Source organism: Glycine soja, chromosome 8 (assembly GCF_004193775.1).
Source record: "Glycine soja cultivar W05 chromosome 8, ASM419377v2, whole genome shotgun sequence".
Classification (NCBI taxonomy): domain Eukaryota; kingdom Viridiplantae; phylum Streptophyta; class Magnoliopsida; order Fabales; family Fabaceae; genus Glycine; species Glycine soja.
In genome coordinates, this window is record NC_041009.1 from 12439632 (window position 1) to 12464489 (window position 24858).

A 24858-nucleotide genomic window follows, 5' to 3' on the forward strand; every position below is an offset into this window, starting at 1 on the left:
TGTTTGTCCTAATACGTTTCATCAAAACTGGTGAAATTTTGGGATCAAATGGCGCTAACATATTATTATTGAGACCTTACAACAAAGGTGAGGAGGGTCTTCAGCTTTGTGCACGTGGACAAACACATTTTTCTCTAACTTGTATGTATAGAGAGAGTCTGTTATCACTCCCGGTGGAATTTTAGAAACAAAGTAAAAGATGTATGATTTGATTCCTTAGCTAATCTTGTACTCTCCCTAGTTTTCTAGTGTGTCCTTGTATAACTGTTTTGTCATCTATTGCACACATAATCAAAAACCAAACGTGATTACAAGAAATTGGAAGGATTCATATTGAAATAAGCTTATAGGGTATTCAAACGCACCCCTAGTCAGTAACACAAATGAGCAAATCCTGATTAATGTTAGTACATAATATTTAGCATCTTCATCTTTTTGTCACAAAATATTGTCTATGTTCACTGTTAATTTGCCATACAGTTTTTTGTCGTATTGTCACATTGGACACTGATGTTGTGTTAATCTTCAATCTTAAAATTGCCAAAGTATGCACACTATATTAAAATTACACTACGCACGAATTTTTAATTTCAAGAAATATCTTATTCCTGTGATGGATGTGGCAACAATGGACTTGATATTGATTCAGCCACTATTAATAACTGTTAGCTAATTGCATCGAATGGGAAAGGGAAGCCTCGGGAGCAGGCCTCGAGATGTTATGGCAGTGCATGTGTTTTAGCATACCAGTACATGTGTTTTAGCTAATTGCTTTTAATTGTTTCTATAAAAATATATATATAATAATGTCATTTTCAATCATACTCGTGCCCAATTAGTCTTGATTTGATGAATCAATACGTGTTAACATCATTACTCGTTGAAACTGGAAATGTTTATATTGCTCTATTGAACTGGTGTAGTTGCCCGAGCAATAACAGTAACCAATTAAGATTAAATCAAATGTTTATTAAATTTAAGGATTTGATATATGCAATTGTTAAGTATTGTGTAATATGAACCCCTGATTGCAGTTTCCTTTGCTTTCCAGAGCGCAAGTTTGTCAACAGAAATTGGGTAGCTGAATTTGGATGTTGTATATTGAGTTTGTTAAAACTAGGGCAGAAACTACATTACAATTTTGAAGTAGACTATCTATAAAGTTATACTCAGGTATTACAATTAATCCTATTAAATTCACAGCACTCAACACATGAGGGCTCTGTCTATTAGTATGTCGTGGTATAACAATAATCGATTTAAACAACTTCAAACTGAACATAACATAGAGTAAGGTTCAAACTTCAATGATCATCGTAAACTGAGACAATCACTCTCAAGTAGCTATATCATATTATACACAAGTAGAAATTAATACAAATCATATCACATTCATCAAACTCAAGGATTGGTGGATGGAAATACTTTAGGAACTTCAGGAACTTTAGGGAATTTAGGGACCTTACACATCTCAAGTACTTTAGGCAACTCAGGGACCTTAGGGAGCTCTGGTTTTGGGAATTCGGAGATTTTAGGCAACTCTTGCTTTGGTAATTCATGGACTTATGGCAGAGGTGGCAACTCAGGTTTGAGAAGTTGTCACTGGTCACTGCTAGCTGACAATAACGGTAGAACCATAAATGAAAAACTCACTATTGAACAACAGCAAGTAGCCATGGTAGAATGCAAGAACTTCAGTAGGATCAATAGGAGTTGGTGATCTTTGCAATAGTTTAGATATGTTTTGCGAGTGTACATTGGAAATGTTGCATGTGCAACTTTTATACACAAAACGTGTAACTCAGTGATGGGATATGCTGCTTGAGTTGGTGGGATGGTGCAAGTACTGTTAGCTCAACTCCCTTATAGCAAACTTTAAGTCATTTGCACCTCTATAATATGGTAAGTTGTTTCGATATATAGGCAGAACATTGATATCATTATAAGAAACAAGAATATTATTCCAACATTCTTATACACACTTAACACTCTTTTTTTTACATAAAAAGAATTGAGAAACTTTCTCTCTTTCGTTTTATATACATGTATAAAAGAAAAGTGGAGAACATAAATGTAGAAAATGAGTGCAAGAATAGCATTACTAAAGAAAGGATGCACACCCATGTAATAAGTTTACTACTTACCGTTCATCTCCTTTCCACATATCCTTCTGCTTTGGACCCTTGGGCCCTTCCTTTGGACCCCAATTCATGCAAAAATTTAACCGTGGGGGCTCTCTAATTTGTGACCCCAAATATTCAGCAGCAACAATTTCAAACCAAGTTGCCATATCCATGACTGCATCACTTTTTGCTGCATCATTCCTTACACCTAACCCTCTCATCCCTTGCATAACTAGGCCAGGTTTTGGGAACAAGGCATGGCCATGCAATGAAGAATAAGCCACAGGTCTATTACCATTTTGGAACTCAAGCTCAGATGCATCCTCCCATTGACCCTTACTATGTTGTGAGAAATAAACCTTCCATAATTCTCCATTGAAGTTGCTTATCCTTAATGTCAAATGCTCCCAATCTCCCACATGTTCCCCTTTGGTCCTTAGTGGAATGTTAGTGCATGCCACTTTTGCCCTTGCACCCCCATTAAATGGGTAGAAAACCCACATGACAATGTCAGTGAAAGTTCCACCAAGCATTGGTTTAACATGAACATAAGCTTGTGAACTTGCCAAATCTCCTTTCTTGACACTAACTCTCTTGGTTTCATCCAAAGGCAGGTCCAACCAATAGGTAGCATCATCATAATCATTGGAACTGCCTTGTGGAAGGTTAGTACCATTTGGTTCTATTGAACTCTCCCTTATGACACCCTTTCTTTTCTCAATTAGTACTGCCCCATTGGTGAAAAACCAATCCACAGAGGAAGGGAGGTACTCTTCCATAGGATGCAAGTACATGTATGGAGAATAAGCCTTGATCATTGCCTTAATTTGGGATAAATTGGGCATGTAAGAAAAGCTACCCTTGGTATTTTTCAAACAAAAAATAGGAAAAGCTTTGGAATTTGTCCCTCCTCCACTTTGAGCTAGGAAGGTTCCTACACTAACCCCTTGAGCTTCAATGCCTCTCTTGATTGGCCTAACATCATACACATTGAACCTCTTGTTTTCTGTTCTCCAAAGCTTCATTGAATGGCATGTTGTGGATTCATCAGTTAGGTCTGATCTAACACACCTGATTTTGTCAAGGGAAGGCTTCTCTGGTGAGGTGGTGACAACATGGCCAACAGGATTATAGCCATCAGGGGATATTGGTAACCAAATGTAGCCATGTCCGTCTTGCTTTATTTTTTGAGACTTGGTGTTCCATACCAATTTGTAATCAACTGGTTCGGCTAAAGCTCCATTAGAGGTTGAAGAGTTATCTTTCCCCACAAGAACACAACCATGAAGAGGCTTGTTGTTGGGTTGGCAGTAACATCCCAGCATAAAGAACCCTTCAGATAGACCTGTTGGTTCAAAAAAAGTGGCCCCTAGATTATTTGGTCCACCTTCATAGGTAGTCCAAACCTTGTTGAATGTTGAAATTTGTGACACTAGCAACCCACCACCAAGGTCTATGATGCCGGTTGCAAATCCACCACCTACAAATTAAAATCCGTGACAATTAATCCAATAAAAAAAACATCACTAAAATTACCGTAACCAAATTAATCAGAAAATATTAACCAACTTGCTTATCTTATCAGAGTATACATCTAGAAAGAAATGAAGAGATGTATTATTGAATAATGCTACCTGGTGGCCAAACTGGTATATCAGCAGGAAGCTTAAATGTGGTTTCAATGGGTAGATTTTGCTTTTTCTTGAATTGGCTAAGAGAACTCGACATTGCCTTGTAAGGTTGAATGCTATCCAATATGGCTATTAATTGTTCGTAAGAGTAAAATATGTGCATTTTGCAAGAAGCATATTCTTTTCGTGAAACTTAGCTACAAAAATAAATTTGTAAAATGGGCTATAGTAGCAATGTAATAAGAAAAATCCTTCAAATATTCCTCTTGGCGTGAACAAACTAGCCAAGATATTGTGATCGAAGGTTATATTTCGTATATAGGTGATCCAACCCTTCTTTGCTTTTTCTTGGAGAGATATTTTCAAGAATGAGGATCTTCTTTCACCAAGAAAGAATAACTTCATGACAAGGACAGATTCTAGATGGCATTTTTATGAGAGCCCGAAAAATAAACTAAATAAAAACAATACATTTTTATTTTGAAGAAAGCAAAATTGCCATGACCTTTTGTATATATAATTATTGGTTGTTTGCGCAACTAAGTATGCATTAGAAGTCTAATATGCAAAAGGAATATTGATTACATGACTAACACTTCACACATATTCAATATTTATCATTATTATTATTATCATCAATTCTAGGAAAAGATTATTATACAATAAATAAAGAAATTAAAAAAAATATATTAATTAACTATATATATATATATATATATATATATATATATATATATATATATATATAATATTAAATTGTCTACACAGGTAAAAGAGATTATAACATATAATGAAAGTAAATATAATCATTTGATCTCGACAAATTTTAATAAATTTGTTTACAGAATAACATTAAATATCTCTAAATATAATAATTGTCAACACAATAAGAGATTATATTGAGGCTTGATCAATGTGGATAAGATTATGAAATATATTACAACTTTTTTTTAATATAAAACATATTACAACTAAATTGGATAAGAGATGAAAGATTTTAAATCAACACAACGATAAATGATTTTTTTTATTTTGTTATTGGGATGAAATTTTATGAATGATTAATCTATTTCATTCTAATGAAATTTTTTTCTTTTAACTACATTTTTTTTTTCATCCACGTTTGATATTTGACTATACAAACTTGTCGGTGCATCCAAAACGCGAATACAAAATTGGTATTGATTGCAGTATCAAACTTAGTTGCATTCAGCTACGATGAGTTCCTCAGCTTCAGAGGCTCAGACACACGCTATGGTTTTTCTGGCAATCTCTACAAGGCTCTTCATGACAGAGGAATTCACACTTTCATTGATAACGAGAATCTTCGGAGTGGACATCGTTGTGCTCTCTAACAACTACGCTTCTTCCTTGTTTTGCTTAGATGAACTTGCCTACACCCTTGAGTGTCGTGAGAGAAAAAATTTATTGGTTTTGCCGATCTTTTATAACCTCAATCCTTCTCACGTGCGACACCAGAAAGGTAGTTATGACGAAGCATTGGCTAAGCATGCAAGGAGGTTCCAGCATAACCCGGAAAAGTTGCACAAATGGAAGATGGCTCTGCGTCAAGTAGCTGACTTGTCTGGCTTTTGATTTCAAAAATGGGTACCCTACAATACCAATCTTTTTACTTCATAATTTTTATTGGATGAAGTTTTCCGTATCAAATGTCTTAACTTTAAAGGAAAAAAGCAATGTTTGGTTAGGTTAACCTTGACAATTAACATACGGTAAAATGTGATTTTAGTTCTAAAATTTGAAATGTTCGATTTTAGTCTTTCTAAACTTTTTTCATCTTTAGTTGGTCCCTCTAATTTTAAAATGCGCCACTCTTGATACTCCAAGTGATTTAGATAAAATTTTATAAAAAAGACAAAAAGTGATTTAGATAGCGTTTAGTTAACCACAGTGGTGCTGCATTTCAAAATTAGAGGAAGCCAAAATTAACTTATCCAGAAGTATTTTTAAGAGAAGAAAAAAATGAGTTTCTCCTTATGCCTAGTTAAAAATCATCTTAAAGAGAAACTATATGAGAGAGTTTTTGGAAATTAGCTTATATATAAATAAGTTAATTTTAACTTGTCAACAATTTCATTTCACTATTTTTTTTTTCTTCTCCTAGAAGTATTTTTGGAGAATTTTATCTAAACAAGCCCATGGTGCACTTAATGCTGATAAACTTATGAATTCTTTATGAATTATGACTAACAGAAGCTGCACAAGGCTGGAAATACCAAATTTTGCTTTATAGGAGCAAGTATTCAAGAGTGGTTCGATCAACAAAGCAGGGGGGGCCTTCAACTGCTTTCTGGTTTCATAATAAATTTCCCGCCAGAGTTCTTTGTCTTCTTATTGCACCTGTGCTTTATTTCAAGAGACCCAAGGTGTTCATCAATGGCGAAGTTCAAGAATCTTGCTTTGATCGTGGTGACCAGAAAGAAGTGAGGTTGTCAGAATTGGATAATACGTATCTCTTTGGTCTACAAAAGATAAGTTTTGTTGATAAATTGTTTCAAGTGCCTTTTGAATTGGAATGGAACCATGTGGAGGTTACATATGAAAGTGCGTTGGATGTAACAGCCGTAATTCTTAATAAATAATTAATACAGTAACAAGTTAATAAATAAATAAATAAAATATAATTAGGTCATAAATCTTCACTATATAAACCAAATGTTAATCTAGAGCAGCATTTACAAAACACTTTTGTCCTTCTTTCTTTTCCGACGTACAAGAATTCTAACAGAGCAATCAGAGGAGGAGCTTTAGAGAGCACCAGAGACGCCACCATTGCTAACAGAGAACATTTAAGCGACTACCTCGAGGTAAGGGATGAGTTACTCACGCTTGGAGATTAGAATGAACATGTGTAGGGATCCCTAGAGGATCAATTTTTGGGTTATTTTGGGGTGCTTATGAATTTAATTATGTTTTCATGTTTAATCGCGGATTGAGTGTGTTTGATGAACCAATTGGTGTTCTGTTGCGAGTTTGTTGTAGAATTGATGTGTTCTGTTGTAAGTTTGTTGTAGGATTAATGTGTTCCTGTGTTAGGTGTGTACCTTAGGAATTAGAATTCTTTATAATTAGCATAAAAATTGTGTGGTGGTGATTTTGTTTATACCAGATATGTTGGCCTTTCAATCTTGTTCCTGTGCTAATGTATATTGTGTCCAGATAATTATTTTATACTGTTTTTTTTTACAAACTTTATATTTTATTTCACGTGGGTGATTTCTTGTCATGAAATTCATAGGTGTAGGGATTGTTGGATAATTGAATTGACTAAAATCATTTAAAAAAATTAACTAAAGTTGTATTCACATTGTAATTAGGCATTTTCTTGATGTTGGCAACTTAGTTGAAATATATTTAAAATATAGGTATACATGTTGTTCATAGAAATCAATATGAGTATATATTTTATTGTTATATATAATTTGTATTTACTTAATAATATATTTGATATTATTCTGATTATTTTATATTAATATATATTTAATACTTTTTATATGTTATATATAATATGTACGTTTACGTTTACGTTAATATATATTTTGTTATATATTTTGAATATAATATACTTATATGTATATTTTACATGTATTTTATAGTTACTTGTTTATAAGCCTTGAAGTTAAATATTGTATGTTATTATTATTATGATACATTGTTATTTAATTGTTGAGTATATTTTGTAATTAGTTAGAGTGTAAAATGTTAAACTGTAGACATGAAACATGGTTGTGAATGAGTGTGTGATTGATATTTGTAGTGATATTACTTGTCATGTGAGTTATGAGTTATACAGTAACCCGACCAGTGTGTACCTTGAGAGAACTTTTATGCGCAGTGTTAAAGAAAATTGTAGGATTCCTAGTTAGGATCCTGAAGAGTTAAACTATAGCGCAATTTGTTAAATATGTTTGAAATATAAGAGTAAGATCGTGGGTATTATATAACTCATAAACAGTGTCTGCGTGCAAATAAAAAAAATATTTTAGGGGTTGGACCTGAATCAGGAAGGTGAGGCCCAAACGGATTCTTCGGAGTCTAGGCCTTGGGGGTAAAGATACTCAGTTTGAGTGTTCCATTAAGCCCATGTTGATCCCATGTGGTTGGGGCATTCTCGCAAAACAGAGTAACCCTGACTGGTCACCTTATGATGTTACTTAGTGAGAGTGACCGAGTATACCCATTGTGTGGTGTGCTTTGTCATGTACTCCTAAGCGTCCCAGTGTTGTTTTTCACTGACATGGTACCACATTGCATATAGGCTTGAGTCTTAGTATAATTGTTGCATAACGTTTGTGCTTGAATTTCATTGAGTTAACAATTGTGGTTGATGTTATTTTATGGAGTGTGTAAACTTGAATAGGTGTGAATAATGTGTGCGATTTTGTGCAATAATGTTATTTATATAAATTCAGCTTTAAGTATTATATGTTTCACATGCTCTAATGTTTTATTATATACGAATGTGATAACTCACTCCCGGTATGTGTTTTAGTGTTGGGCTGATTGCCACTTTGTTTCAGGTGAGCCTTCATATGATGAGTCACATGCTAAAGATGGAGAGACTTAGTCTATGATAGGGATTATGATTTACTGAATAATATAATTGTGTTATACTTTTCTACTTTAGTTTCTTTTTATTATTTATTTAGAGTGGACGACCTTGTTTTGAGTCGGAATAATCTTATCTTTTATTAAAAAAAAAATATTCTATTATGTTTTCACTAAGTGGATGTGAACCTTTACCCTTTTGAATTGATTTAAATTAAATGTGTTTAAAAAGAAAAATTATTAATTAATTTTGCATTTTTTTTCTTCTTTTATTATTATGTGTTTATAATCTTTTAAATAAATTTTGTATGATTTATTTAATTAGTTAGTTATAATTGTAAGGGTAGAGGATGTCACATTGGAGACCTCAATAATTAAAAAGCGGAATCCATGTATTCAAAAAAGAAAGCTAGATAATGATCTCAAAACCACTTGTTAAAAAGCATAGGTTCGTGGACAAACACAAGTTTGCACACAATAATTAGCATTATTCTCAATCAATTTAAGGGAACTAAACTATACAATCCTCACCTTTCATCTCCACTCCAACTATCCTTCACCTTAGGACCTGTTGGTCCTTCCTGTCGCAACACTTCACTTGGCAAATTCTTCACAATATTCTCCAAAGTAGATTTCAGCTTCCCAGGCAAAAACTTCTCAAGCTTCTTCAATTCCTCATCAACATTGTAATAAATCTTAGGACCCCATTCCCTGAAATAGTTAAGCCATGGAGGAGGCTCCACAACATCGGAAACCAAATACTCAGCAGAAACCAATTGAAATGCCCCCAAATCCATGACACTGTCACTCATAGCAGTGTCATTCCTTATGCCTATCTTATCCGTGATGTTACGGGCAGCATGAGGGTATGATGCATGGGCATGCAAGGAAGAATAGTACAATGGTTTGTTCCCACTTTGGAACTCTAATTGAGATGAATCAAACCATGCACCTTTTCTGTGTTGTGAGAAATAGACATGCTTTAATTCACCATTGAAGTTGCTCACCCTTAGTGTCACATGCTCCCAATCACCAACATGTTCACCTATCTTCCCCAAGTCAATAGTTAAGAAATCAACTATGGCTCTTGCTGCTCCATTGAATGGGTAGAAGACCCACATTGAAATGTCAGTGAAGGTTCCTCCAAGCATTGGCTTCACATGCACATAACTTATGGCACTTTTCAAGTCTCCTTTCTTGACCCTATCTTTGTTGGTTGAATCAGCAGGAAGGTCCACCCAATAGGCACCATCATCATTAGGATCCTGAGGAAGGTTAGCCCCATTTGGTGATATTGGGACAGGACTTGACTCTTGCCCTTTCTTATATAGAAGTGCACCATTGGAGAAAAACCACTCCACAGAAGATGGAAAGAATTCTTCATCAGGGTGCAAGGACATAACTGGAGAGTAAACTTGAAGAATTGCCTTGATTTGTGGTAGATTAGGCATGTATTTTGGTATGGCATTGGTGTTTCTCAAACAAGCAATAGATGGAGAGTTAAGACTTGCATTTTGTGCAACAAAGGTGCCTACTCTAACACCAGGTGCTTGAATCCCCCTATTGCTTGGTCTGACATCAAGAAAATTGAAGTTGTCTGAATCCCAAATGAATGAATTTGTCTCACACTGGTCAGTGAGGTCTAACCTGACACACATGATTTTTTCAAGTGAAGGCTTAGTTGGTGTTGTGGTGACAACATGGCCTACAGCTTTATACCCATTCGGTGCTATTGGAAGCCAAACATAGATGGGACCATCTTGGTCAATCTCCAGAGATGCACTGTTCCACACAAGTGTGTAATCAAGTGGTTGCTTTAGACTAGGGTTGCTGGTGTTTGTGGACACATCTTTTGCCACAAGAACATATCCAAAAAGAGGCTTGTTGTTGGGCTGGCTGTAGCTACCCAACATGGAGAAGCCTTTAGGTACTCCTGATGGCTCAAAAATGGAGAAACCTTGATCATCAGGTCCACCACCATAGGTGCCCCAAACTTTGTTGAATGTTGATGCTTCACACACTTGCAGCCCACCAAGATCAATTGTTCCACTTGCAAAATTACCACCTGAATGTAGCAATATTAAAAATAATCAGCATACATTTAACTAGATTACAGTGTAAATAAGTTTTTTAGTCCTTATCTGAATTTCAGATTTTGAGTTTTAGTCTCTCGGAAAAAAAAATTCTTTTTTTAGTCTCTTATTTATTTTTATTGATCAGAATTAATTCCTGTAAGCTTATTTTATTCCTTTTGGTTTCTCTAGGGAACTAATTATTAGCAATTAAAATAAATAAAGAATTAAAAATGGACAAAATATTTGAAGGACTAAAACTCAAAATATGAAATTTGACTGAGACTAAAAAATTATTTAACCTTATATTATATCACAATAATGAGAGAATATGACCAATCTTGTTATGTTTACCTGGAGGCCAAGAATTTGTAACAGGTGCAGGAAGCTTGAATATGGAATTAATGGGGAGAGCTTGGTTTTTCTGAATGATTTTCCCTGCACAGCAACATGTGGTAAGACAATTACCAAATATTGAGTTTTCCACTATATATGGAGAATATCACTATTTTATAATAATATAAAGAGGTTTTTGCAAGAAGTATACTGCATTCCTTTGGTGACAATATTGAATTTTTGAAAGTAGGAGGGCTTCGTATAAATATAAAATACAAGGGTTTCCCCAAGGATGTGCCTTACAAGGAAACTAACTTGGCTACAGGCCTCTATGAATACAAGCCAGAAGTGCTTATGCTTTCTTTACTCAAAATATAAAAAAAAATTCAGTTGAGAAACTCTCAAAAGAACTTTTAACTTTGTATCCAAACAGACTTTGCATAGACATGCTTCTAAGCATTGTTCAACTTCACTTATACACCAAGCTGTCATTAAACAAAGGATTTGCTTGTCTTGTTGACCTTTTTAAATCCCTTTTCATAAGGGAGATGTCAATGTGCAATTTTGTGTGGCCAAAAGTCTCTCTCATTACTTTAGCATTTAAGTGGAGAGCACCTACAAATTTGTTTTTGTTTGGAATATCTGGTGGTGGTAGTGGAATTGTCATTATTATTGTATTAGCTGCACTTTTTATGGACAGAGGGGATGAACTAATGCAAAACAGGGTACTCTGTCATGTATGGGTGAGCATAGTTATATTCATTACATTAACAACTAGTAAAATAACCATAACATGCACAATAATCCAAAACATCAATTTCATAAATAGCATGAGAAGATAAAATCTGTGGCATGGTAGGTAATTATGAAGCAAATTTAGAGACATTTTCTTTTTTGTGTGTGGACCACATTTTTAATGAAGAAAAGAAACACGTGATGCTTTATAGAATTGAATATCTACAGGTTCAAATCATTACGGATTTATCAAAATGGTTGAGGAGCGTATACAAATACATTTAAAAAAGAAGAAGAAAAACTCAAACTCAGTGTCTTTACCTTGTAGAGCTATAGGTTCCTTTTATATCAAACTAATCGTACAGTTCGAGGTAGCTGCTTCATCAAATGTGCAAGCAAGATCTTATAAAACACAATTTGACAAGAAACTATATCTAGTAAAATGGATTGAGAGGAATTTTCTTACATAGATTCGTTTTTCTCCTTTTTGTCATGTGGAGGAGGAATGTGGAGTTGGGGGCGATGGTAACGCGGCGGGAAGAAGGTGGAGAGATGACATTGGGAAAGAGAGAAAGGGAGAGGAAGAGGGAGAAGAAGAAGATGAAGGATGATGAAAAAAGAAGCACACTGGTTGAGCGAATGAAAGGGAAGAAGGCTATTTTGCAACACTGCCAACAATGTCACGATTGGATACTTTAGGTGACACTATAATTGTCAGGCAAAAATAGAGACTATTTTTATGATTTTAATAAATTGGGAACTAATATGCAAAAAGATGAGACTAAAATACTTATTTACTCCAAAAAATATTCCAGGGACACAAATTATATGATTAACTGCAGATAAAGTAAGCAAGGAATGCTAATCACATATACTAATCCAATGTTAATCAAAAGGTTTATTATTTTTCTCGCGAATCCTGATATTTATGCATATAGTTTTTTTTTTTTAAATTGTACAACTCTAATTCGTGAATCGTGTACAAGAAAGTAATTAACTGCAGCACATACATTGATCTTCCTAAAAAATTTGATTAAAACATTAAGTTTCTCAATAATTTAATGAAAAATTCAAATATTATATTTAAATAGAAAATCAAATTTTAAAATAGTTCTAAAAGTTTGATACTGCTTAACAAAAGCCTATTATTATAGTTTAGCATCGTTATCTTTGGGAAAAAAAAGGTTCGTAATAGTAATTACTTTAAAAATCATATATTAAATGTTTTGAATTGGATAAAAAATAATGATTACATTGACAATATATCAAAATAAAATTTTAAAACACAAAAATATTTCTTAAAAACTAATTTTTATCTAAAAAAAAATCCAGACCAGATGTACATAAAATTAATCTAAAACAAATAAAAAAATAAGTGATTTTATGAATTGAAGGGATTACGCCCCGAGTGATTTTTATTTCAGAGACGCTGAAACATTAAAAAAAGTATTTTATAATAAAAAACGAATTTTAATCAACAAAAACATATTCAAAAAAATACTAAGTGCGTATTTAAGAAATACTATTTTCAATTTTAAAATAATTATATTCTTATAAATTATAAATCAAGTAAATATTTCATGTATTAAAAAATTTAAACTATCAACTAATTATAAATGTACAGTAAATATATTAATTCTATCGATAATTACCTCAAATTTATGTTAATAATGGTTTTAAATTATTTGCATTGTAAAATTAAAATTACAATGACAGTTCATAGAACTTTTTTTTTAAGGAACGGTTCATAGAACTTAAAATTTTATAATTTTTTTAAGGAATAGCATTATGTTTTTTTATAAATTTAAAATATAATTTATATATTTAAAGATATTTATTATAAATTTTAATTATAAGATAAATTATATATTCTAAGATATTTTACTATAAATTTTGACTAAAATCCTAATTTTTGTTTTTGTTCTTGAGAAACGGCTAAAATACTAATTTATTTTTTATTGACTACCATAATTATCTTTTGCCTCTTCCATAGAAGCTCGAGGTATCCCCTTCGTTCGATGATCCGGGACTCCACATTGGGACACTATAACAGAACAATGGTGATCTTTTATTTGTGCGATTTAATTTTAATAAATGGTGTGTCTTAAAGTTATTTTATTTTACGTTAAAAATATTTTTTGAGTAAATTTTATTTAAAGAACTTGTGGAAAAAATATTAATGTTTTATAAAGAAAATCGACTAAATAAATAAATAAATAACGTGCATATTAAATATCGTTCCAGGAGGACACTACACAATCCTAAAAAATTACTATGTTATCAAAGATTATTTTTGTGTGTGTGTGTGAATCAAAGATTATATATTATGCTTTGCTTCCTCCTGCCCTCACATCGCCCAATACTCTTCAATGAAATGTTATAAAATAAAAAGAATTTTATTGGAAGCATATGTTTAAGATGAAAGGACAAAGCATGGCTTCAAAAAAGAGTTTGGTCATAACCAAATAACAGCAATTGTTGCTCATCAATTCACGTTTATCTATAAATTTCCATAATAAGAAGTTATCATGGAAACTACAACCATAAGAAATCATTTCGGCAATTTATTTAATAAAATACACAAAATGATTATACACATTCTTTATAGTAATATTGGATTTTCTTTAAAATACCTGCAATATCATGTTTATTTTGTTAACTATTTAAAGAATTAAAAATAAAAAAAAATATAATATTTACTAAAATACATATTAACCCACAATCCAAAATCTTTTTTTTATTTATTAACTTTTAAACATATCTTCCGTTATCACTTTGGTCAGCACCTAGTTTTCATACTCAATAATATTTGTGAAAGCTGCATACCATATTTTCCTCCGATTCCCAAAAATTATTGAGGTTATGATTGGTTTTTCATCTGGGTACTCCAAACACAATTTGAACAATAAACTCAATGTTACATATTAAAATATTACCAAAAAAACTCAATTTTATAACAATAATATTTAAGTTGTTTTTTAACTTAAGTTTAAAGACTGTAATTCAAATATACTTTAAAATAGACTATAAGACTGAAAGAGTATTTATAGAGATACTCATCAACAAATGAAATTGAAACTACATTCTTTGGGGAATGTAGAATATAAATTTATTTTTTATTGATTGAACTGAATCAATCTTTATTGGTATCACTTATTTACGGTCCTAGTCAGTATTTATATAATATATTTAAATTTTATGATTTACGAGAGAAAAAAATAATGACATGTACACAATTAGCTTAAACCATAGTGGTCCAAGACCACCTGTAATTCCTCTCCATTTTCTCCTATTATGTTCTTATCAAAACAGAGATCTGAACTAATAAACAGAAGAAAGAAGAACTATAGCAAAAACTTCAATTAACCAACCAAGCAAAGTAAAACAACAAAAAAGATAAAACTCATAAAAGTAAAAATGCCAGAGAAATTATTTATCATAAGTACCTTTAGAATGCTTCTTCCATGGCACATGCAGCTTCTTCCATGGTGCAAATGCAGGAACCCCTACTGTCTGTGTTGCCAAGAGAAACAAAACACAGATAATGCCCACATTGGCACCCATTTGTGACACTTCCTCAGATCTCTTGGGAAATGGTCAAAACCTCACCGCAACTGCAGGGAAAAAGGCATAAAGTTAGGTTCTGGTTGATACTACACACAATACTATATATATATATATATATATATATATATATATATATATATATATATATATATATATATATATATATACCTTTTTGGTTTCTCTCCAATGGTGTTGTCCCTTCAATGGGAGGCAGTCAGGGATAAAGGTAGCAAATAAATGAATAAATATAGTGTTTTATTAAAGAGGAATGAATGACAATTATAAAGAATAATAAAGATTGGTTCATTCAATTTTTTTTTAACGGAAAAAGTATAGAAGTTTTTCAAAGATTTCAAGGTATTAAATATATTCATGTATTTAGAGAAAAAAGGATTATACATAACGTATATGGGTCACAAGAAATAATGAACATTAACTACCCAGTGTTAATTACGAGAATGTCAGTTTTTTTATGACATAAATTTGCTGCTTTCAGTTGTCCAATTGGAAACAGTTTAGCTCCGGACGCTGATGAACGTAGAATTAGCGTAACCGACCACAACAGCAACGAACAAAGGAACACAGAATATTAATGCCTAATTTGTTGGAGTTTCAATTTATGTATTTATGTTCCTTCTTCTTCTTTAATGTTCATCATCACCAAAATGGCTCTTTTTACCCTCGAACCCATCCTGCAAAATTTTTCAAGTATGTAAAAATCATAATTGTAAACTTTATCTACTGATTTACAAGAATTGGTCAATTTATTTTATACCACTTTTTCATTTCTTCTGTTCGTTTTTTATTTGTTTTCTAAGATTAATTATTATGTAAAAATCAAGAAATGTAATAAATATTTTTTATTTTAATAAAATAGGTATGCATCCTTAAAAAAATAGTTATGCGGTTTTGTTAATTTTTTATGATTAATGTATGTGTAAACTAATTAAAGATAAAATTAATTGATAAAAGAAGAATTAATGTGATCTTTAATTTTGTAAATAATAGATAAATAAAAATAGGCAACATCCCATGATATATTTGCTTTTTGTCATTCATTTCTCCGATGCTATTGTTTTTCACATAATGATATTGTTGTATATGTGCTTAAAAAATTTAATTATATATTTACATTAATTATTATATATTTTGCTATAAAAAATTAATCATTATTTATTTTTAAAGTAATTTTTATTTAATATGCTACAAATTATTGTAAAAATATAATCCAGCAAATGCACTCACTCCTTTTAAAAGGTCAGACCAAGTATAGTCGCGATTGTTGTCTCTTCTGATTATTAGAAGGAATCCTACCATCCCCTCACCCATAACAAATGCGAGAGGAGGACCATTCTTAGACAAATTAATAGGTTGGATCTTATAACACACAATTTAATTACGTGGTTTTAGTCCTCTAAGGAAACTTATGATTTAGATAATTCTAAAGAAAATTAAGAGGATTTTTAAATCAATCACTTTTACTTTTTATTTTATCACTCACTTGTGTGAATCATAATTTAAACTTTGTAAGGTTGTAGTTTCCCTAATTATGTGATTAAGTGTTTGACTTAATAATGCAAGAGGACACTAAATTTAAAATTATTTTAGTGGGTTAGATGAGGTTGGGCTTATGATTTAGGGTTCGGCTTTTGCAGAAGACAATTACTTCCTGCACCTCTAATTTTGTTTCCTGCGCCTTTTAAGCTTTTAGAACGCCTAATCCAGAATATAATTTTTACATTCCAGAAAAAAGCCTTTACATTTTAGAAAAGTATTTCTGGAATGCAATTTTACATTCTAGATTAGATGTGGAAAACAATGTGAAAGGTATAGGAAGTTATTGTCTTTGTATAATTGGGATGTGATTAAAGAAAATACATTGTAATTTAGTAAAAGCCCATTTATTTACAACACAAATCCCCTCCCTAAGTGTTTCATACCTTGAAGTCCCTCCCTTTCTCTCTTATTCACATAATCTCATCTAATAAACCCTTTCATGTTATGGGAATGTACAATATGGGAAGGTTTGTATATATGTGTTAAGTGTGAAAATTTTATAGGTATTTTCATGTGACTATAATAGTTATAAAGATGTATTGGTATTACAAATCTATAAGGAAGATAGGTTGTTATAAACACCATAGTATATATAACAAATATAAAAATTTAAAATATTTATTTAATGTTAAGTCTAATTTAAAAATAATAAATAATGAACTTATATAAAATTAAATAAATAATTGTAATAAAAATATATATAATTTGATATTTTTTCATATAATAGATATATTATTACTTTTGTCTTTCATCTCCTTTTTTTATCCCATTGTCTTTATTTCAATATTACAATATTTATAGTATTTAATATATTAAAATAATAAACTATAATATTCATTTAATATTATCTATAACATTAATTATTAAAGTATTTTGGCTTACACATTTGTTTATAACCATTTTGTCCTACATTTGTTATGATAACTGCATACTTTCTCTTCCCTAGTTTTAATATAGTATAAATGATTTATTAGAAAAAAAAAATAGAAAGACGGAAAGAAAAAAATATATTATTTATTTTTCCTATTGAATAAGTATTTTTTTTCATACAATAAATATAAACATACAAATTTGACCATTAATAACATATTAAAAGAGTATCACAAAAATTAACTATATGTTTATTTTTATTGTTTGAAAAAATATATCGAGTAATTATTTATTAAAAAAATATATTTATTTTATAATATTTTTATGATTAATATTGAATAAATATTTCAAAAAAATTATATATTTTTTGTTATAGATAATATAATGTTTAATTATGACTCAAATAAGTTAGTGACTTAGTGAGATAGGCGGTTAAAAAAAAAAGGAGGAAGTTGAGTGATAGGACAATAGCAGCAGTGTGAGACTAGGGCATAAACCAGGGTTACCAGGAAATAGCTAACTAAATAAAACAATGAAAATTAACTAAAATTCATTCATAATAATTCCCCTGTCTATTACAAGAAAACTGATAGCTTAAATAAACAAAAGCATTATCGACCTAACATCTTGAACATCCACGTGGATGGTCCTAATACAAGGAAATGATTCTGAATTTATTTATTTAAAGGCTTGGAACTGGATTCAGTAGTATAGTCATTAAGAAAATAATAATAATAATAATAAAACGTTTTTTTATATGTTTGTTTAAATTTTAAAAACAAATTACTTTTTTAAGAGATAACTTCTATCTACCTAAAAAAATATTTTTCAAGAATCACTTTTTTAAAATAACTGCTTTTAAATTTAAACAAATGAGTCCATTGTACTTGAAACGGATTTTTTTATTTTTTCCTCTCATATCTTCATTTTTGTGTTGTTAACACGACATTTCAATCAACTAAACTAATATGTCAATTATATTAAAAAATAACTAATGTGTTATATATAACAGTAAAATTTGTAATGTATATTTTATATATATATAAGTTTACATAACTAATTTTAATCTAATAATATATTTTTTTGCATATATAAATTTTTATTAAACTTATGATTTTTATTTAAATTTATGTTTTTTATTTAAAATTTATATATGTAAAAAAATATATTATTAGATTAAAATTAATTGTTATACAATTTATTATATAAACTTGTATATGTATTAAATATATATTAGAAATTTTAGTGTTATATATAATAATATTAATTATTTTTTAAACATAATTAATCTATTAATTTAGTTGATTTGAGTATTGTACTAATATCGTAAAGATCACATGTTATCATTCCATAAATCTGATATGAATTGATAATCTATATAAGTGTTATAGATAAGGGTAATGTTAGAATTAAAGAAGAAAAAATGAATGGTATATTAGAGAAGCTTCGGAAAATTGCATGGGATGAATTTGGGAGGAGCCCATTAAATTCAATTATAATTTATTTGTTTGGACTGTCTGCCCTTAAAGGTGGAGTACTTGTTTTCAAGGTCTTTAGGATTGTTTGCCTCTTATCCGTTCTTTACAAATGAGTGTGCAAGTAAGAATAGAAATTCCTAAAGTTTTGTTTACCACACTACCTGTTTTCTTGGTATATTAATACTTAGGCAAAGGATAACTCGTGATCTAAGTATACTAATTAAGAAAATAAAAATATTTTTATTAAAATACATAAAAATATGCTCTCAAAAACTTTAATCAATATCTTTTTCTTTTAATTATTTAATTAGTGTTCAAAGGATAGGTTAGCTGGTTAGCAATGCCCTACTACTTAAACACCCAAACTTTCGTTATTTGGGATATGTTTTGCGCTTACATAAAGACTTATCATTAGTGGGGATATATTTTTCACTTACATTCTTTTATTTTTTCCAACATTATTTTTCAAGATACTACATTAATGGATAACAATAACTAAACCACCTGTTGTCAATGAATTCGGTGATCCATATATGTTAAAAATTTCCTCTCTATTGAAAAAGACCAAGAGAACCAAACATACGTATGCACTTTTATAAACGAAAAACTGATACAGGTTATAAGAACATGGAATAATTTTGATACTCAGGACCCCATTTTCTCTAAAAAGAAACAGAAGGAGAAAACACGTATCTGGGTAGACAAAGGTTTGTACTTAATAAAAACGAAAATCGAGCACTAAAGCCGGCTAGTATTGAAACAATATCCTGCAATTTTTTTTTTGTTTGGTTCAAATATGATGAATGTTTCTGAACATTAGATTGTAAGTAGACTAATTTTGTTTATGGTTGACTCAAAAATTTAAGATACGAAAATCAAACTCAAATTCTCTGTTAAATTAATTATCTCTCCAAATATAAACACAACGAGTTCATATACCACCATGTTATCACTATTGGTTAAATACATGTAAACATTTGTAAACAAACTTCATTAGCATTTCACGTGAACGTTTTTGTTACATATACAACTTTTCCTCTTAAGACCAAACTGAACATAAAACCAACATTACCTTGCACGCCCGCAAAGAACTAAACAACAATTGCATCGTGATTAATTGACGGGTTTCACAATTCAGACATAAATCATGTCATAAAACAACTATGTTTAACACTATGGTTGGGTTCTTCATGCTTTGTTTAAATTAGAGGTGAAATCTAGATAAAACAATAGATAGAATGTGGAAGTAAAAGAGAAATAGAAGGAGAAAAAAAAATTGTTTTGGGTATATAGAAATAAAAAGAAATAAAAATAAAAAAAAAGAAGAAAAATCAAGAAAAACTTTCTCTGTAAATGAAAGAGATGATAAAATTAAATACATTTTATTAAAAAAATTATACTGGTTAAAAACTTAAACTTTTTATTCTATTATTTTTTCTAAACATAAAAACTATTTATTATTTTTTAGATTTTTATATTAAAAAATATTTGATTCTTTAAGAAACTAACAAAAAAAGAATGAAATATTCTCTTCCCTCCCCTTAATTTCACATTAATTAGGGGAGGAGAGTTTTTCTTATTATTTCTCGGACTAAATGTCTCTCGTTTTTATACTTTTAATAACTTATAACTCTAATGATACAAAATATTTCTGTAAAATTAATTTTTCAATACTATTTTTTCTCAATTTTATATAAAAGTAATTGAATTTAACTATGTTGTATATAAAGAAAGTAGCATAACAACAATTTTAAGCTAGGTAAACATTTGTAATTCTACATATTTTTAAAATTACTATTTATATATGTATTATGTATATATTTTATTTTATTATTTTTATATTAAAACTTCCATGAACCAAAAACTAAAAAAAAAATGTTTGATCACACTTTTTCTTTCTTACTTCATATGAATGTAACTGGCTCACAACATTATGATTATATACTACTAAACTCATATATTTAATAATTATAAAGTCAAGTTAACAAAAATTTTCTATTTTTTAAAATATTAATAAATGAGGCAGTAAAAATATATTAATAAATGAGATATATACGCGCTAAAAAATATTAATAAATTAATAAGATATATAGCCTATAATTTTTTTAATAAACTCTATTACTTGATATATTCTTTTTAATCATAACTTTATGAAAAATTTACAATTTACATGGTTAATGCTAATACAAAATTACATAATATCATAAGAGCATCATTTAAGATAATTAGTTACGAGAAATGCTAGCGACTCTTTTAAATATTCTATGTTATTTGTTAGAATTTAATGAAAATTATCAATTTTGATAAGTTTTATTTCTTATTTAATATAAATGAGAAGAGAGAAATATTAATTGAAAAATAAAACTTATAAAAATTGATGATTTTTAATAAATTCTAATAAATTATAGAAAAAATATCTAAAAGAGAGTGTCAGAAAAGATGTCATTAGTATTCCTTGCTAGTTATAGTAAATTTTAATTAATAAATATATTTCTTAATAAAAAAGTTTGTTTAGTGAATAATTAAGATTATGTTCAACAACTAGTTCATAATTTTTTATTTGTTAAAAAACACATTTGATTGTTCTATAAACAAGTTTTTTAGTAATTTCTTGGTAATTTTTAATAATGTTTTAAACGCTACTTTAAGTATCATTTTTTAAAAAGTTGACTTCTAATTTTTTATATTTTCATTCATTTTATTCTTAATATATTTATCAAAATTTCTATTTAGCCTTTTGAAATAAAAGATGATTTATTATTTTTTATTCATTTTACACTTTCAGTTATTTTAATAGTTAGTTTTATCAAATATTTATAATTTAATAAGATAGATTTTCAGCTTTGAACTACTAGCTATTTTTATCAAATATAGTCTAAATAAATTTTTAAGCTAATAAAAAAATTAACAATGATTTGAAATGTCTTACTGAGCATAACATTTAACTTCCGACTAGATTTTTTAACTTTTAATTAATTTTTTAGTTAGTTTTATCAAACATAATCATAATTTAAAATAAATCCAATTGTTATAAGAAAATATACTAAAAATATATATTAAATGCATGATATCCTTATCCCTCATTGTAAATGGAAAAATATTTTTACAAATATAATTTGGTTAAGATAGTACCTCGCACTAATGAAAAAATATATTTTTATCATTTTTTTAAAATTGGTCATATTACAAGTAATAAAAAAATGTGATAATATTTTTGCAATTATTAAAAGTGTTTTGAAATCTTTTTTTATAGCCAATTTAAAAACAACTTTTTACATAAATTGTAAATCAAATCGATTTTAAAAAGTGTCTTTTCGAATCAATTCAATTTATAATATATTTTTAAATATGTTATCGCTTATATCTCATTCCGCTTCTATTTCTTGCAATTGACCCATGAGGTTCAGGTCATCAACATAGAAGAAGTGATGTATATGTGTGGCAATGCTGCGTCGTTTTTCTTTGCCATTTGTTGGCAGTTATTAGGAATTGCATGTTTGCAGTCAACTACAACTTCTAATTTTGAGTTTGGCTCTTTATCGTATAAAAATCAATAATAATAATATTGATAATTTATTTGTGCAGTCCATATTTTGTTTTTACTCTAGATAATTGTCAAATTTCTCCATTGAGAAAACCAATAAATATCAATGGCACGCGGTTCCATCAATAAGCAAACAAACAACATGTACAAACAAGAATTAATTAATTATCATGCGATACAAAACTAAGAAGCTACTAATTCATGAATCACTTCCCACTCAGAATTAGAACATAAACTTGTATAAGTGCCACAAATTTTCTTTATTAAAAAAAACTAGAGAGTCTCAATGTAAAACATGCGAACAATAGATTAAAGAGAACCATATGCAATCAACCACGATATTTATTCATATGAAACCACTTGTTGTAAAGAGGAACTTATGATACGTATATTTATCTCTTGCGGAGAAAATCATGAACTTTAATGTCTATAAGAAAAAAATATTTTCAAATTAAAATTTTCCCTCTATTTTTTTCACCCTAATAAACATATGGCTAAAATAGTATTGCATTAGATTTTTTTTCCAAATATTTTCAACTATTATATTAGTTTCTTAAATATTTAAATGATATTATATTATCATGAAGTTAATTTTAAAACATTAATTTACTACTAATTTTGTTCATCATCATGTAAAATATCACCATATGAATTCTTATGAGACTAATTCAGTTATGCTCGTGGGTTTAATTTTCACTTATTTATATATCTACGTTATAAAAAAAGAAGAGTGCTAGTAGTCCATTATTTTTAATATATTTTTTTATTGCCTAAATTTTATTAGAAATTACATAACCATAAATAGAACTCATTAAATAAGAAGTGAGAGACACCAAATTTTTTTTTTCCAATAAATTTCATCAATAATAAAGAGCATGTTAGAAAGTACTCCTATATTAGCATTTCTTTATTTTTAAATGTAATTGAAATATTTCATTCAATCATAAAAGCTCCAAACATAAAATTAAAAAAATATACAATTTAATTAATTTATATTATAATATAAAAATGTCATATGTATTTTGTTATATTATTTAAAATAAATTATATAGTAAAAAGGCTTGTGCATCGTAATGATACTGCTATATTTATTAAAAATTAAAAATTTAGAAATATCAATTAATTTATTTTTGGAGGGGAAATTCTTAGAAGAATAATTTGCAATAATGACACACTTATAACTTCAAATAAACATTATTATTGCAAGAAAATATATTAAAAAATATAATCTAATGCAATCTCAAAATAAATTCATGATATCCTTATCCTAACCTTTGAATTGAAAAATATTTTTACAAACATAATTTGGTTAACATAGTACATTAAATTTGATCATTAAAGTATATGATGAATAATTAATAATCAATTATATGCCAATATGGCATCATCCAAAGTAAAGAGTTGAACATTGTTCTTCTACAATTGAAAGAAGTGAAGTTCTGAATCTTGATAAATGGATTTGTTAGCATTTGTGTTTGCTAGATAGTTTCTTTTCTGTTTTTGGTTGTTTGACCCTGGATTAATAATAATTTATTAATTTGTTCTATATCTATTATAACTTTTGTTGTTCTAAATGAATGCTAAATTATTTCACTAACTAAATCCAAGGAAAGGTCAATGGCACACAGTTCAATCAACAAGCAAACAAACAACATACAGACACAATTAACAAGATGTCCTACGATACAAACTATGAAGCTACTTCCTACTGATTCTTAAACCAGTTTCCACCCACTTTCATAACACAACCTTAGATAAGTTAGTTAATAAAGTTTAAACAAGTTGAAAATATCATTATAACAAATGAGTTTTAATGAAGATACTCGTATAAGATTTTGATTGGATAATCATTATAAATTAAAATTGAATTCAATGGTCATGTATTATTATTATTATAAAAAAATACAATGTCAATGAATCAAAAATTATAATATCAATGAATCAAAAATTACAATAAATATAATTTTTAAAATAATTATTATGGAAATCAATAAAATTATGATACACTATTATTTCTAATGCCTATTTAGATGGCAACATAAATTAATTTTATATTATTATTGTATAACTTATTTTCTCATTAAAATTAACTTACGTTTAAGTTTAAATTAGTTTTCACAAAATTAAAATGAGAAAGTTTCATGAGACATGCTTATTTTTTTTCTTATTTTTTATTTTCTTCTTTTAAAAATATTTATAGATAAATTTATACAATAAACTATAATTGATGTTGTTTAACCTTTAAAAATATAGTTTGAGTCAAAATATATATTCTTGTCTCAATAAAGAGATAAGATAGAACTTTCTAAAAGTAAGTTAAAATGGCAGTAAAAACAATAAGTCAAAATTTTAAGTTAAATTTCATAATTAAAGTAA

At 28.9% G+C, this 24858-nt stretch overlaps 2 protein-coding genes across 3 annotated transcripts; both read right to left on the reverse strand.

Annotated features, from left to right (window-relative positions):
- Positions 1–1400: 1400 nt before the first annotated feature.
- Positions 1401–4030, reverse strand: LOC114424416. The gene is made up of 2 exons (XM_028391257.1): positions 3758–4030; positions 1401–3603 (listed from the first exon to the last, which is right to left on the reverse strand). The coding sequence occupies exons 1-2, from the start codon at positions 3915–3917 to the stop codon at positions 2141–2143; spliced, it is 1623 nt and encodes a 540-aa protein (XP_028247058.1). The 5' UTR covers positions 3918–4030; the 3' UTR covers positions 1401–2140.
- Positions 4031–8716: 4686 nt separating this feature from the next.
- On the reverse strand, positions 8717–15100 carry LOC114423920. 2 transcript variants are annotated; one of them, XM_028390829.1, is made up of 3 exons: positions 14913–15100; positions 10750–10833; positions 8717–10388 (listed from the first exon to the last, which is right to left on the reverse strand). In XM_028390829.1, the coding sequence occupies exons 1-3, from the start codon at positions 15028–15030 to the stop codon at positions 8851–8853; spliced, it is 1740 nt and encodes a 579-aa protein (XP_028246630.1). In that variant the 5' UTR covers positions 15031–15100; the 3' UTR covers positions 8717–8850. The 2 variants fall into 2 exon arrangements, with proteins under 2 accessions (XP_028246630.1, XP_028246631.1); XM_028390830.1 differs by lacking the exon at positions 14913–15100 and adding an exon at positions 11933–12147.
- Between the last annotated feature and the right edge of the window lie 9758 nt (positions 15101–24858).